This window comes from Excalfactoria chinensis, chromosome 2 (assembly GCF_039878825.1).
Source record: "Excalfactoria chinensis isolate bCotChi1 chromosome 2, bCotChi1.hap2, whole genome shotgun sequence".
NCBI classification, from domain to species: Eukaryota; Metazoa; Chordata; class Aves; order Galliformes; family Phasianidae; genus Excalfactoria; species Excalfactoria chinensis.
The window spans coordinates 42908449-42924115 of record NC_092826.1 but is presented as its reverse complement, the minus strand read 5'-3'; the positions used below and the strand labels follow the sequence as shown (position 1 = coordinate 42924115).

At 38.7% G+C, this 15667-nt stretch overlaps 1 protein-coding gene across 1 annotated transcript in view; it reads right to left on the bottom strand.

Moving 5' to 3' along the window:
• Positions 1-15303, bottom strand: part of CHST9 (carbohydrate sulfotransferase 9) — a 31723-nt gene extending 16420 nt beyond the window's left edge. Inside the window, 4 exon segments of the mRNA XM_072329848.1 lie at positions 267-304; positions 13058-13100; positions 13103-13181; positions 15272-15303. Of these exon segments, the coding sequence (XP_072185949.1) occupies positions 267-304; positions 13058-13100; positions 13103-13181; positions 15272-15303 (192 nt within the window).
• Positions 15304-15667: the final 364 nt, after the last annotated feature.

Below are 15667 nucleotides of genomic sequence, written 5' to 3'. Positions count from 1 at the left end.
GCTAAGACACTAAAAAAATGATACATAATGATGATCTTTGAAACAGTTACTCCCAGCTGATGCAGTAAGAAAGACAAGATAAAACCCACCTCCCCAGTTACTTTCACCGTTTAGTGAGGTCTCAGGAAAATTCACAGCAGAGATGAAACCCCAACATACCTATGTAGTTTATATCAGCCTGTCCAGTAAAGTTCTCCTCTTTGTAATTCCTACAATTCTTCTACATGAAAAGTTAAGTAACAAAAAGTATGGAAGTGTCAAAGTACCTGAATAGTTATCTGTTGCTGCAATTTTTCTCCAGACACTGAAAGACAAAGAAAATAATTAGTTTGGCATATTTTAATGAATATGATAACATACACACACAAGAAATACCGCAGTCAGGAAAAACAAAGGAAAAAAGCTGAATGTTATAATTAAGAAATAGAGTTTAACATGTATAAACAACTTGTAACTGCTAAATGGAAATCCACCTTAAGTAAAAGGAAAAAACAAGCTCCTCCTGATCAAAATGTCATAAAAATGAGACTGATACAGGTATCCAATTTTGCTAATCTTGTACTCTACAAGGAATTACAACATACAAAGTGAAGACAATAAATTTCAAACACGTGCTATTAATGCTGTGAGATGCACTGCTGCACGTATACATGCCTGAGAGACTGGCAGCATCCAGCTCAGGATTTGAGCATCTGTGGAGAAAAGCAGCTTCTTTTGTTAACTTAAGATAAAATGACGTGCCAGGGTCACGACTGGGGTTTGGCACCAGCTGGCTCAAGGGAAAAATTCTATTCTGATAATATCCACAAAGTGGTGAGCTGAATTATGGTCTTGCTCCCTTATCCTGGCCTTCTGCAGCACTCTTCGGTGTGATCCTAAAGATGTGAGCAAACCGATGACAGAACACTGCTCTCCTACAGTCATCTGTGACCCCAGCAGCGATGACGTCTCAGACCTATTATTTCCTTTCAGATCCAAAGTGATTTTGCTTAACTTACTGTTCCCATGCAGTAGCTGTCAAAAAGGCAGCTGGTATCAATTACTCTCCCTTTGCTACAGGAGACCATCCACACATGGTGGGGAAATTCACACTGACCTATCCAGTAAAGTCACATGTACTCACCAGAGTGGTTTTCGGTTTTGTTTTGTTTTTTAAGTAATAACGATAGAACACTGTTTACAACATGTTAGTAACACAATTAACTGCCAGGGGAGCCTGTTTCTGCCTAACACGGATGGCTGCCTCCTTCAGCACAAGAAACGATGTTCCATTTCAACAGAATTTCTTTGTCCTGATGTGTGTGGCACAAGGCAGAAGCTTTGAAATGAAATGAAAATATTTAAAGTAATAAAACACACTCACATCTAAAGGAAAATGTTCTTCCCTACTGGTTGCTGAGATTTCTCCTATTTTCAAGGAAAGCAATACAGATAACTCAGATAAAAACAATTACCTCAGGCTATGTTGTAAGATTGTCATGATAATTATTTCCTGCATGCTTCTGTTCTGCTTTTGTTTGCTAAATATAAAAACAATGCATTTTTTTTTTCCCCTCATCAAACAAAAAATACCACCCAAAAACCTACTGTTTTGGGGAGAATTCCCCAAATGTATTTCTTTATTCACTGAGATCGTCTCTGGAAGTAACAGAATTGATTCCTGGAACTCATTTTTAACCAAATACATTGTTGGTAATAGAAGGAGTATTTGTTTTTAGCATTCTGTAATGATATACAAGTTGCTAGGAAAGCACAGTGCTTGAAATCTCTGGTTAGATCAACATTATTTTGCTCAAAGGTTTGTGGACTTTGAATACTGATGCTTTCCTGTTTCCCAGTACATTTGTTTTTAGGCTATTTTGATTCACTTTAAAGGAATTTTAATAACTTTCTATTGACAACATGGACAGCTGGTCTTGAAAATTAGTGAAAATTCACTTGCTGACTGAGGAAGGAAGTGACATCAATGAGTTTCTAAAGTCAGCCCAGAGGGAAAAGTGCGTTCTGTGAAGAGTAGCCTTTCATGCCATTGCATTATTGCCAGTGATGTCTCAAGATGCAAATTGCATTTTCAATCAAACTTGTGGTTTCTACCTCAAACAAATACAAAAATGAACAGGAAGACAGTGGAAGCCCTCTGTGGCCACTTTTGACACAGCTAAGGAAAAAGTGAAGAAGAATTTATGCAGTTCTTTAGTCATTCTCAGTTCTCTTTTTCACCAATTTAAATACTACAGTAACAAGGAGGAGAAAGTTGCCAATATTGCTATATGATACAATAGCAATGATGACTTGGGATAAACAGGACAGAGATTGACTAGGCTGCTAAGGACAGCAGAGAGATCAAATTCAAGGTCACCAGCAAATTGAATATTGTGTTCCCCATTTATTCGTTAGATGATCCTTGTCATCATCATGGAACAACTATGTGAATTTGGCCCAGTCAGCAGTTACGCTCAGAGGGGGCCAAGATCTGTAGTAACAGAGATGCTGCAAATCAGGGTGGAAACACATTGGCACCATTATTTCAGGAAGCCTGCAAAGTCTTGCTGTGTGCTGTTCTTTTGTTTTAAGGAGAAAATCTAAAATTAAAAAAAAATATATATATATAAAAACATGAATGCAATAAACACTATCTTCATTTTACTTAGCATGACTAGTCTCTTATATCCCTCTTGCTCACTGGTAACAGATGATCAGTAAGCTTAAGCCATATTTTTTAAAGACCAACAACCATTAAATAGAAAAGCCTGGCTTTTTAAATTTTTTTTAAATAATTTTTTTACAAAGCAAAAGAATGTTAGACCTGCAGCTTTTAGCTGACAACTAACAGCAGGATAGGAGGAAGTTCTGCCATTGTGATCACTTGTGGTGACAGCCATTGTTCACCTGAACGATTCAACAAGTTCCATTAGGGAACAAGGTCCAAATTGAAAGGACAGTGCAATGGGACACTGATAAAACTAGAACCATCAGAACATGCCAGTCAGTCCCAGAGGCAACACCTGCATTAGTGTCACGACATACATATAATTCTTGAGATTTGCCAGACATTCCATTACCTGCAGGCTTTCAGATGCTAAGTTCAAAATTTACAGCAACATTTCTACAGCCACTGAAAACATCAGCTAAATGGGGAGTTTACAGCTGTTTGGAAATTTATATAAAAGCTGTCCATCACACAGTCCACATAGTTCATAGAGACAAACCTTCTACAACACGAGTTGGTCATCATTCCCTCATGTTTCTCCTGAAATATATCTATATATATATTTTGCATAGTGCTTGGTCGAGTTTTATGACCAGATTTGACAATGTAAGCCAGTCAAATGGCCTCCATCAAAGACAACTACACTCCACTGTTGCTCTGAATCGAAAGATCTGTGTTCACCAGTATGAACTGTAGTTCTTATTTGCTGAGGTTCTGCTATCCTGCCACACTAACTGAGGAGAAACTGGTGCAACTGAGACAAAACATTTGTTGAAACCTGGAAGTGGAGAAGCAAATCTCCCTTAATTCATTTTTAGTGATTTTCTTTTGTCTTGCTACTCACAAAAAAAGCATAAAACAGTACTTTTACATGGTTTGGGGTGATTGAGATAAATGGCTTTCTTGGGCTAACCTCAAGCTGTATCACTTCAGGAAAAGAAAAAAAATTACAGCAAACATTCTTTAAAAGATTTCTGTGTATTTTCAACCACTAATTAGTACACTAATTCCTGTTTCCAGGGCAAGTTGGGTTTTTGGTTTTTTGTTGCTTATTTGTTCTTGAACAGAATACTACCTTACAGGAAAAGAACAAGGTACATTTTGTAATGCAAGTGACCACTGCAAGACACAGGGACATGTCCTAACTGACGCTGCCATGAGGAACTGCAACATGGACTCCTCATCTTTACGTGCTCAACCTACACAGGGAACAACACAGTTATGCACAATGTGCCCTGCTTACCTCCATACAAAGGAATGTGATATTTGTGCAGGTTTACAGATTAATCTGCTGTAATTCCTTTTAATGTTAAACTTCTTCCAGCTCAAATATAATTAACATCACCCAGGTACAAAAGATTGATTGGAAATATGAGTATGCTCCAACAGAACAAATAACAGCTTGATGCTATTTCTTATGTTCAAATAGTTGGATACATGAAGGATTTTGACAGCATGTTTGTTCCCTAAGTATATAGCGAAGGGAAAAAAAAAGTTTCATTTCAAAAGGCAAAAGAATACTACTGTATTTAATTAGTGCAAAATCCCTGAAATACACAGATCTGCCAATTTATGTGACGTGACTGCTGCAAATCCTGGCAACAAAGGATACAGTTTCTTTTATACCCCCCCCCCCCTCTCCGACCTAATCAAATCGTAATTTATTCCTTAAACAAGATAGGACCCTCAGCCTTGCCCTGAAACAGACACATTCATAATCTAGAACAGCCATATCCACTTAGCTATGAGGGGAATGGCACTAAAGGAAATCAGTTTTTTTGGTTTTTATTTTTATAGATCTAAATAAACACAGATGCAGTGTATTTGTTTATGATCCCCTCCACTTTCCTTACTGGTTTCTTAACCTGCTAGAGCAGTGAAAGGAAACCAAAACATGCATTTACAAAACTTCTGAAGAAATTTCCAATGGCACCAGAGCCTGAGGAAGAAACACCTAGATTTATTTTTCATTTTATTTATTGGAACTGAGAAGATGTGACCGTAACAGACGAACTTCTGAACATACCTGTAACTTAACACACAAAGATTAAAATAATTAGGACAGAAACATGCATTTCCTACACCTTAACTGTTGGTTCTCTAGGACATGCAAGCCACACAGGCATCACATTTTCCTCCCCATATGGGATTCAGAAATGCAAAACCGTTCAGTTACAGCACTTCCTTCAAAACATGGTGAGCTTAGTCTTGCACCTGTGGTAATTATGCAACTGACTATGGTTACAGTGGCCTAAAATGTATTAATCGTATCTTCATGGTATTGCATAATCCCTTCTCAGCTGTCACAAAGCCAACTCATAACTTGCCCTAGCAGAGAGAAATAGAAATTCAAGTTGATACTGATTGAAGTAAATGAAAGAAAGGTGGCCATCTCAAAACATGGGAATCCTCGTAGCACTCTAAAGTCTCCCAAGATAATTTTTCATGATCACTTTTGATATGAAAACAGACCTTTAATTGTCAGTATCTAATAAGGATGCAGAACTGTTCTCTGGGAGGTTCAAAGGACCTCAAGAAACTAAACATTTACGAACGCTCCAGCAGTCCAATGTCTCGTGCTGATTAACATTCACCATTCAGTTTCCACCTAACAAAGTCCTATCAAAAAGAAACCTCAAAGGGAAAAAAATGTTCCTGGCCTGGCTAAGAAACATTAGCATTAACAGGACTGAGGGCCTTAATTCATTAGTTCTGTTGTGCATAAAAAAGAGGTGGAGATGCAATTCAGATCCATTTTTTAGCCAAATTCTGCATTAGCTAACATCGTGTAACTGTACTTACAGCAAGGAGACAAAGATGTTAGAATGTAAGTTAATAAATATATGAGTTTTACCTGCCCTCTATCTCATCAACACTGACAAAAATTTTCAAGTGATACAGAACTGCCAGCATGCTCACCAATGCAACTAGTAGGCAGGAATATTTACCTGCTTTCTTCTAGCTGGTTATACTCTGTATTTCTAAGAAATGAGAAAACGAACATTTGACACCTTGTTCCTTTAAGGATGGAAGATTTGACATGATAGAAACATGCCAGACAGCACATTTGTTTTTAGTATAAACAAAATATTGATATCATGCTTTGGATGGTTTCCAAGTCAATGTTGTGTATATTTTCATTGCCTGTTTGGCGTTCATCTTGTATCTAACAATAAGAATAGCTGGTTTCAGTTTTGTTTCACAGCTTACTGTGCAAATGCTTTGAAATGTTTTCTCTTTTATCTAGCCATTTCATCAGTTACTCAGACTCCTGCTTTCCTAAGGAACCAAATGGAGCAAATCATAGATTCCTACTAATCTGCAATTATGCCAGCAAAGATCAGTTAATTATGGCTTAGTAGGCACATTTCTTCAAACCTGATCACAACATCTTCCAGATCCTAAGGTAGAAACTTCCCCAGTTCTCATGCTGCAAGGGCTGATGGACTCCCATTTCAAATTGGATGGACCACCAGCCTTTACTTCCATGCTGCTATCTACACACAGAGCTTTATTATACAGCGATTATATAAAGGGTAGATCACAATATGTTAAAATGTCTCCAACTATGCTACAGTGTTGAGCTCAACTGCTGCTGCAATTACCTTCCACAAAGTAGGCTTCTGGACTTTGACAGAAAAGAAGCCATTTCCTCCTGTTAGCTGGTGCTTTGCAGTTTTCTACACTAAGGCTCTTTGTTTGTGTTAAATGAGGGATTGGTGTCTTCTTCCCACTGAAGGGAAACTGTCTGATGTTTACAATGTGAGCAGGAAGCTAGGACCTGTCACAAAGGAAAAGATTATGGAAAACAACCAGTGTATGCATCTGTGTGCTCATGGTCCCCACAAAGAAATAAGAGCCATGGACATCATAGTCTCTAATACACCCTGTTACAAGGCTAGAGAGCTGAAGCTCTGCGTTGCACTGACAGCAGGGCTGAGACACTACAGTAGGCTGGTTTTGGCTTTGAATCCTGCTTCATTTCTGTTCACATTAAGAACATATGGCAGTCCCCACCCAGACAAGGAATGTGACAAAAGCTGAAATTTGCAGTCAGTTTAACTACTTTGTGTCAAAGCCACAAGTCCTCATGATATCCATTGTGGCATACTATAGAGAAGATCTGCTGCTTTTTCAGTTGTAGTGAAAATGAGTGGATATCCAGCTATGAAGCTCACAGTGCCCGCCTAATCTTAATTAGAATGGCCTAGAAATGGCATATGAAGACAAGGGCACCAGTACCAATGGCGAACAACACACAAGCTCCCATAGGATTATATACACAGTCTTTTTTTTTTTTAATTCAGTCTTTATTATTATTATTATTATTGTTATTGTTATTATTATTTTGACTCACCTTCTAGGATAACTGCACCATAAACAGAGCTACAAAGCTTCTCTGAAATAGAAGCACCGGCAAGCAAGATGAGTATATAGCAAGATGAGTATATAGCAAGCCCAAACAGAGGTGGAAAAATACAGCTTCTTGGCACTAATTACAAAGTAGAGTCCCACAGCAAAGCCTCAATGGGAAGCCTTAGTCTACAGTTTCTGTATTTCAGGACTAAAAAAGAGATGAATTGTCTATACAACATAAGGCCAGGAAGTGACCGATGGTGTTGAGAGCAAATATGGCTTCAATTTATTACCCATTCTGAGTTATGCCTACATAAATAAACTGTATTTGCAAGAATCTGCCACATTTCTTTGTTTAAGGTCTAAATGTGCCACCACAAGGCATGCTCTTAGTACACTGGCCCCAAATAACTTCACTGAAATCATTCCATTTCAAAGTAAAGCATTCCCTGATGAGAATCTAACACTCACAGAAAGACAGTGCTCACATTTGCAAGAAGGATTACATTCATGAGAACTAGCAAGTAATGAATGACGAACTTGGAAGAAAAAGTGAAAGAGGAACCCTTTGAAACAGAACATTAACAACTGGAGAACAAAAAAATTGTTTACAGGATATTTTAGCGTGAAAGATAACTATAAGGAGAAGGGCAAAGAGAAACACAGCTTGGATATAACCTTTCCAAATGCATGGCTCTGCATTAAGAGTGGTCAGATACAAAACAAAAACCTACAGCAATCAGTTGCTGCAGGGAGTACAAATTTATCTATGTTTTGTACAACTAGAGAATGACCTTTTGCGATCAACTCTAGTGCCTGAATTTAGCTATAGTGATTGAAAGTCATTTGTTAAAGGTCACCCATGACTGAGCATATGATATGAATTAAGGATGCACACAGATTCAGGTTAGTGCTAGTCAGAAGAAGTTGTGGAGAAAGCAGGAGGGCAGGAAGCTCAACCACTGCTGCACACTGGTTTCTCAGATGGATCTGGACAGCTTGAAAACACTGTTTAATCAACGTAGTTGATTTCTCATATGTGAATTACTAAAGAATGTATAGGTTTAGCACTTGCCACTCATAACTATGTTACAAGAGACATTACCAAGTAAGGTTATATTAACAAATAATACTACTTACTGCTTATTGCAATTTGAGTCAATTGCTGATGATAAGCACTGTTAAATCTCTTTTTCCCATTTTCTCTATCCTACACAAAGATCAAGCTAGCACAGTTTTTATTATTAAGAAATAAGGTCCTCAGATAAAGATGGGGGTTCAGAGCCAAGTAAATCACCTATTTCTGTCTTTCTGCATAGATAGCTTTAATAGTTTTGGATGGGTAATATTTTAAGGAGCTCCTGGAAGGAACAGCCCATAGCAATGGGCAGACAATCCCCAATGAGAAGAGTTCTGCAGACATGTAAGAGCATTTCAGCCATACTTTCTGAACATGTTCTTGCAATGTGGAATTTCAAAGTGTACCCCTCCACATTTAAAAGACAGTGGACTAGGAAATATAGTAATCCATGGGTAGAAGTAAAAAATAAATAAATAAATAAATTGTGAGAGAGACCAGACAGCAATTATTTAATCTTATTGATCTTAGGAGATGTCTGCCCTAAAAATCCCAAATGAACTTTGAAGGTCAAATTGCAAAGGGTACACTAGTGCTACATGAGAGCACATTTAAGCCTTTGAACAAGTAAATAAATAAATAAATCCTCTATGCTTGCTGCCTTTAAAGACAAACCCGCAGCTCAAGGTTGTAATTCAATCCACCACTAACTTTTGCTAACTGAGAAGCAACTGAGTGTATATTGCATGTACTGGGGCTAATTGCAACCGCCTCTGTACCTGCAGGTGCAGCACCCTGATGCTCCAAGCCTGGTTTGGCAGGAGCCGTTTTGCTTGCTTCAGAAATCCCTTCTGAACTCCCTCTGTGTACCATCCTTGCACTGCCAACTCTGGTATTGGCAGCGCTCAGAAGCAGGAAGCGGCAGGGGTGATGAAGCAAGTTGGAGAAGTAATTATGTGAACTGATCTCATATATGTCACTGAAAACATGGGTAATTAAACAGACTAAAATAATGGTAGTTAGGTGGCATCCACCACCCTGAAAACTGCAAGTACCCTGATGGCAAAAGCCCAAATGATGCACTCTATCAACTCCATCACTCAGAAAGAGGCTAAGGAGGTGTTCTAAGGCAGAACCCAACTTTTTCACATGCAGAAGGTAAATCGCTAGGCAGGCTTTAAAACCACATCTGCAGGTTTTGCACAGACAAACATTTTCTGCCCTCAGAATATATTACCGCTGCTTGCAAAGAACCATATGTATATACCCAAAAGCTAGTACCTAGGTAAAATTCACATCAATAAAAGGCACGGGTGCAGTTTTATGGAGGCCTACAAGTAGAACATGACCATACAGCACACTGCTATTCATGCAGTTACTCCAAAAGTAGTGCCTCCTATTTATTTCCACAGAAACTACATCAGATACAAAGAGTACAATAATATCATTTGATAGAGGAAATTCTCATCTACAAAGCACTGTTTTTCAACACAGTGACAACATATAGCTATGCATTTTCATCTGCAGTGACCAAAAGTCTGCATGCTGCACTTGAAAAAATCCACATGGTTATCTAGAACGTGATTTGTCTTTCATGTCTCTGCCACCACTCCTGAAATGCAACACATTGTCTCACTGCACTCACAACCACTGGTTGGTCTCCAGAAATGTACAGCAAACATCAGTCAATGTCAGTAGGTGTCACTTTCCCACATCTAGGAATTCAGTAATGCACTGTTGCTTCACACATGCTTCCATGTCAGATGCCATTTTGTCTGACTGCCCCTCTGCTGCCATCTGTCACATGGCAACCACATGCAATGGAATATTGGTGGGAAGTCTCAATCTCTACTGCCATACCACCAACATCCACCTTTGATGTCACGGGCTAACAAGTCCTCAGAGAAAATGAACTATCAAGTCTTCCTGTTTGTCATGGTAGGTTGCAACATTCCAGGCACAACCAAGAGAGGCAGAACAGAAATCACACTGGCTGACAGTTTACTCAGTCCTGGGTAAGCACTAATATGGATAGTGAAGATGATACCCCAAAACTGAGGACAACATTAATTCTTCTGCAAGGGTGAGAAGGAATTACGAAAGGAATTACAAATAAGTTCTTTATACCAAGTAACTAAATTAAAATGAATTTTTATGAATGAAAAATTTCCCATGTCTATTTTCCCCAAAGGACTCTATTCTTCTTAAGGCTTTATAAAACTATCCTTTGTGCCTGACACGAATCAACATGTGAATTACTGACCATGTAAGTAAGCTTCAGCAAGTACCAACTGACATATTTATAATATTATGCCATTATTCACATGTAAACTACTGATTTCTACTGAACTGAACACTCAGGATCAGATCTCTCTCCTTCTGGCTCAAGAACAAAGCCAACAATGCATCTCATTATTAACAAAACCTAGTATGTTACTGGTTTATTGCTAACTGTGGGGGCAAGTCTTGGTGTATTTCCAGAGATGAGGAGAAAAAGGCATATTTCTATTTAGTTTATTATGACTATGGGTCCCTATCTACTCAGGATATTCTATGATACCTAAATTAAAAAAAAAAAAAAAACAAAAAAAACAAAACGTAAAAATAAAGGCAATGAGGAAAAATTCTCTTCATATTAGAAAATATACTGGACTGGAACTCCAATTGTAATTTCTTAAATAATTAGTGAAGAGTAAAATACTCAATTTGACAAGACTGAATTTTCTGCCTTCTGAGGGATCTAAAGAACAAAATGTGATAATTGAGCATCCACCCACCCACCCACACAACTTTTGGGTATTGTGAACACATTAACCTTTTGATATAATTGAAGTGATTTGTGTACTTTGGATTGTTTACAATATTAAGACTAGGTTCAAGTATTGCAAGTGTAATGAGGAACATATCTTCCAAAAAATTAATTCTGCATCCTCATGCTGCTGGCAGGGAGTGAAACCAGTGAACAGCATTTTTAAATAGATGGTTAATTAGATGTATAGCTGGAGACTCTGTAATAACAGTGCTGCAGTCAACTCAAGAGTTTCAGATTTCTTCCATGCATATAACACAACAGTAATGTCTTTATTCCCATTAGTATTTTTAATCTCTTTGAATTACACATAACTAGCTACAAGAGACATGGGGGGAAAAGAAAAAGAAAAAAGAAGAAACAAAAAGAAAAAAAAAAAAAGAAAAGGAAACACCTATGATTCCTACTGCACAGCGTGAAACTTAAGTTAAATACAGTAAAAATATAAAAATAAAAATAACTTGTATATTGGAAGCTGGGCTAACTGATGGCAGGAAAATGCCACAAAGACATAAACAGAGCCAGTCATGAAGTAATCCCTCAAGTTTTTATTCTCATTTCTGAGAATAGATCAGTTTCATTAATGCACTATGGCCTCATTGCTGGAAAAAGAAAATCAAACAGCATCACATCACACTACTACCTCTTCACACCCAACACTCATATGACCTTAGTTAAAATTACCACTCCAGACAAGCTACAGACCCACACAGGTTTGCTCAGGGTTTGGTTCCATGACTAGGTTTAGCTGCTCAAAGTCTGGCAAGAATGGAGAGTGCCGTATTCCACAGCTGCAGCAGTGTGCTTCTCCTCCTTCACTGTGACAGTACTAGTGCCTCACATCATGTGGTAAAATCATCACCGATCCAGTTCAGCTAAAAAACTCTCATCTTGCTTATTCGGTTGATTTTCCATCTTAACAGCTCAGATCGGCCCCATCAGCTGTATGGATTGAAACACGTGGTTAGGGATAACAGAGGGGGTGAGGAGAAGTCCTCTCCTGAGGAAGCTTACACATGGATCAGCATAAATCCACTGTAAATCCACATCCTCAGAGTCCTCATCTGTTCAGCTGCTAGTGAATCATCCAGAATACTGATATTTGTCACAAATGACTGAACAGTTCAGATGAGCAACAATAACAAGTCTCTTGACTGCCTGCTATTTTCCTTCAGGCATTGCATTGTATGGGACTCCATATCTTTTTTCTCCTACTCAGACACACTGTCTATTTGGATTTCCAAAAGGTATTTGATAATCTCTCACATAAGATTTTTTACAGAAACCTAACAGGCACGGAATTAGAGAGAACACCTTTGTGTGGATTTAGAGAAGATAGGAAACAGAGCATGAACATTAATAATAATCTCACTGCAAAAGAAAGGCACCAACAGTGTCCTACTGGCAGCTAAGAAAGGACTAAAATTGTTCAGTGTGTTGCTAAAGTCATCTGAGGAAGGGAGATGGTGATACTTGATTTCCACCCCCAAATAAGGAGTAGAAACAATGGAGGCTAAAGAACTTAAAGACAAATGTAAGTAGGTAGTCTGGTGTTATGTGAAGTAAAATTTCTGCAAAATGATGCTAAGTAGAAAAAAAAACAAAACATTTTTACTTAAAGGTAGTGGGTGCTGAACTGAGTGTGGAACTCTGCTACTCAGGAACAAGATACTGGGGTAGTGAGACTCCTATATAAACATCAGACCCATGGATGCATTCCTATGTGGCCTGATCTAGGCGTTCCTGCTCCAGCAGGGGGATTGGACTAGATGATCTTTCAAGATTCTTTCCAATCCCTGATATTCTGTGATTCTGTGATGCTCAAAAGTTAAAGAGCAAGTTCAAAGAACCATTAAGGTTGGAAAAATCAACTAAGATCACCCAGCCAATCCCCTCCATGCCCACTGACCACGTCCCTCAGTGCAACATCCACACAGCTCTGGAACACCTCCAAGAACAGCAACTCCACCACCTCCCTGGACAACCTGTTCCAGTATGTCACTACTCTTTCTGAGAAGAAATGTTTCCTAATATCCAACCTGAACATCTCCTGGCTCAACTTGAGGCCACTCCTATTGCTTGATTCTCATCCTATTGCTGTTACCTGGAGGAAGAGGCAGACCTCCACTTTGCCACAACCTCCTTTCATGGAGCTGTAGAGAGCAGTTAAGGTTTCACTTGAACCTCCTCTTCTCCAGATTGAATAATTCCTGTTCCCAAATTGAAGACTACAGGAAAAACAAAAAAGGAAGTGTTGCATTACAGTGTATATACAATCCTGCAGCTTAGGTAGTTTAAGCAATTCTGATCCTTCCACTCATGTGGAGAAGGTTGCAACAGAAATGGAGAAGAAAAAAAAAAAAAAAAGAAGATGGTGGACAAAAAGGACATGCTGGTTTGTAAGGAGCATTACTACAAAACCTGGAAAAGCAGCAATCCAGAGGAGATAGGATAGAGATATAAAATCATAAGTGACATCGAAGGGGTGAATCAGAGCTGACTGCTTACTGTCTCTTCTAAACACAGGGCCAGGGGCACCCGATATAGCAGGCAGATGGCAGGTTCACAACAAATATGAGGAAGCAGCTCTCCACTCAACTAGGAAAGGAAACTCAGGAACTCTTCACCAGAGGATGCAGCGGCTGCTGAAACTTAACATGGATTCAGGGGATGACTGAACAAGCCGAGAGATGAGAAATCCTTTGAGGGTTGATAAGCAAACAGAAGCCACCTCTGGCACAGGAAATCCCTGAAAAATAAACTGCCAGAGCTTGGCAGATTTCAATCTGCTGCTAGGAAATTGAGCAAGGTGGAGCTCAGGTCTGATCTAGTATTGCTGTATTTATGTACTGCAACAGAACATTAAAAATAATAATAATAATAATTTTAAAGACCCCAGTTTCAAATACTTCAGAGTCTGAAGATCCCCAGTATCCAAAATGTGATGGGTAGGGCCCACCACATGCCCAGGTGGTGTCAGCACAGCAACGGGAGAGGGAAGTCATGTTCCTTATCTCACACAGATCACAGTGGGGGCACATCAGACAACCACTGAAATAATTACTGTGCTGTTTTCCACCAGTTAGCTTCTCTGAACTTGTACACATTGTCTTCTGGACACCAAAACTCTAGTAGCACTAAGTAGTGAAGAAGCCTGGTAACAGCAAAACAGAAAAGAAGACAGACTGAGTATTTAAAGCATTATGATCTGTGTGCAAAACTTAGTGATACACAGAAATTTCCAAAACTACATAGAAAGTTATTGAGAGCAAGGGGTTGAACTGCAGTACCCACACGCATACACCAGATCATCCTTCTAGGTCACATTCCAGAGATGTTGAGTGGAAGTATTACAGGAATATATACATCTATCACTTGTCAAATTGTTTTTTTATCCTGATTTTGCTACCCTGCAACTGGACAAAAATAAACAGAAAAAAGCAAATGAGCCTTTTTGAGAACTGAGAGGTGTATTGCTTTTGTTCATAAAACAGACATGCATTTAAAGACTGCAAATAGCTCAACAGTGTAATAAACTCATAAACACTACTTTAAATTACACAGCATCAATTAGATACAAATAAATTTTAATTAAGCAATTCCTACAGTAGTGCTCCAATGGTTTTCCTCAGTCTAGAAATCTTTTTTTTTCCTGTAGAGTTTCATTTTCCTGGCAAATAAAGCCTCTCTCTTCATTTGTTTAAAAAAGTGAAAAGCTCAATACACACAGAACACTAAATATCTCAGATGTTTTATGCAAAGTCAGCAATGTCAGCTCTAAACTTTGCCTGCATGGAACATTTCCAAGTCAGTGCCTGTATTATTTATAAGCAGATTCTTAAGGAGGCCCACTTTTAGCAATTCAAGATGTTACAACTCGAACTGCTGAGTTGTGTTAATGGATTGTGTGAGTGCTACCAGACTATCCTAATCTAAAGTACAGGTACCCTGCTATTGCAGCTGAAGACCAGCCATGGAATATGCCAAGAACCAGCACAATGGAGCAGCATCCTGAACGTTAGCACCTAGTGCCCTCTACCTGCTTCACTTAAAATGCATGAGAAGCAAAACCTGAGAACTCCACTTGTTAATTGTTCAAAATTCTTTCAGCCTCATAATTAAGCTGACCATAGTCTGTTTTCTCAACTACTGGAGTCAAAAATGCTTTTAGACTGCAAGCTACATGAGAGAATGCCATTCCAAATGGTGCGGATATATATTTTTTTTCTTGAATACTTTTATCTTGTTTTTGTAAAACCTAATTTTAAGCTTTCCCTAATAACATTCAATCACTGTGACTGTGAATTCAGTTGCCTGCCTTATCTTTCCAGGAAACGTAGCAGAAGCCATACTGTAGTGAAGTTCATCATGACAGGCAGAGGAAAAAAGAATTTCAGCTCATAAATCCTGGTCCTGTAATCTAATCCCTGCGCTGAAACACTTATATGGTCATCTGAGCACCTGGCATATACTACAGACAGGCAGATCTTGATGCCTGAACAGATAAGTCGGCACCATAAAAGACAGTCTCAATGAGCAGACATCCAGCACCGTGAATGGATACTTGGGAAAAATTTGTCTGGGTAGACTTGACCTATCATTCAGCCAAAGCAGCGTTACCATAATTTACAGTTACCATGGCTGACTTGCCTCTTCAATTCTAAACCATGCTCAAGATAATCATTTTAAATTCTGTAACTATAGAGAATCTATA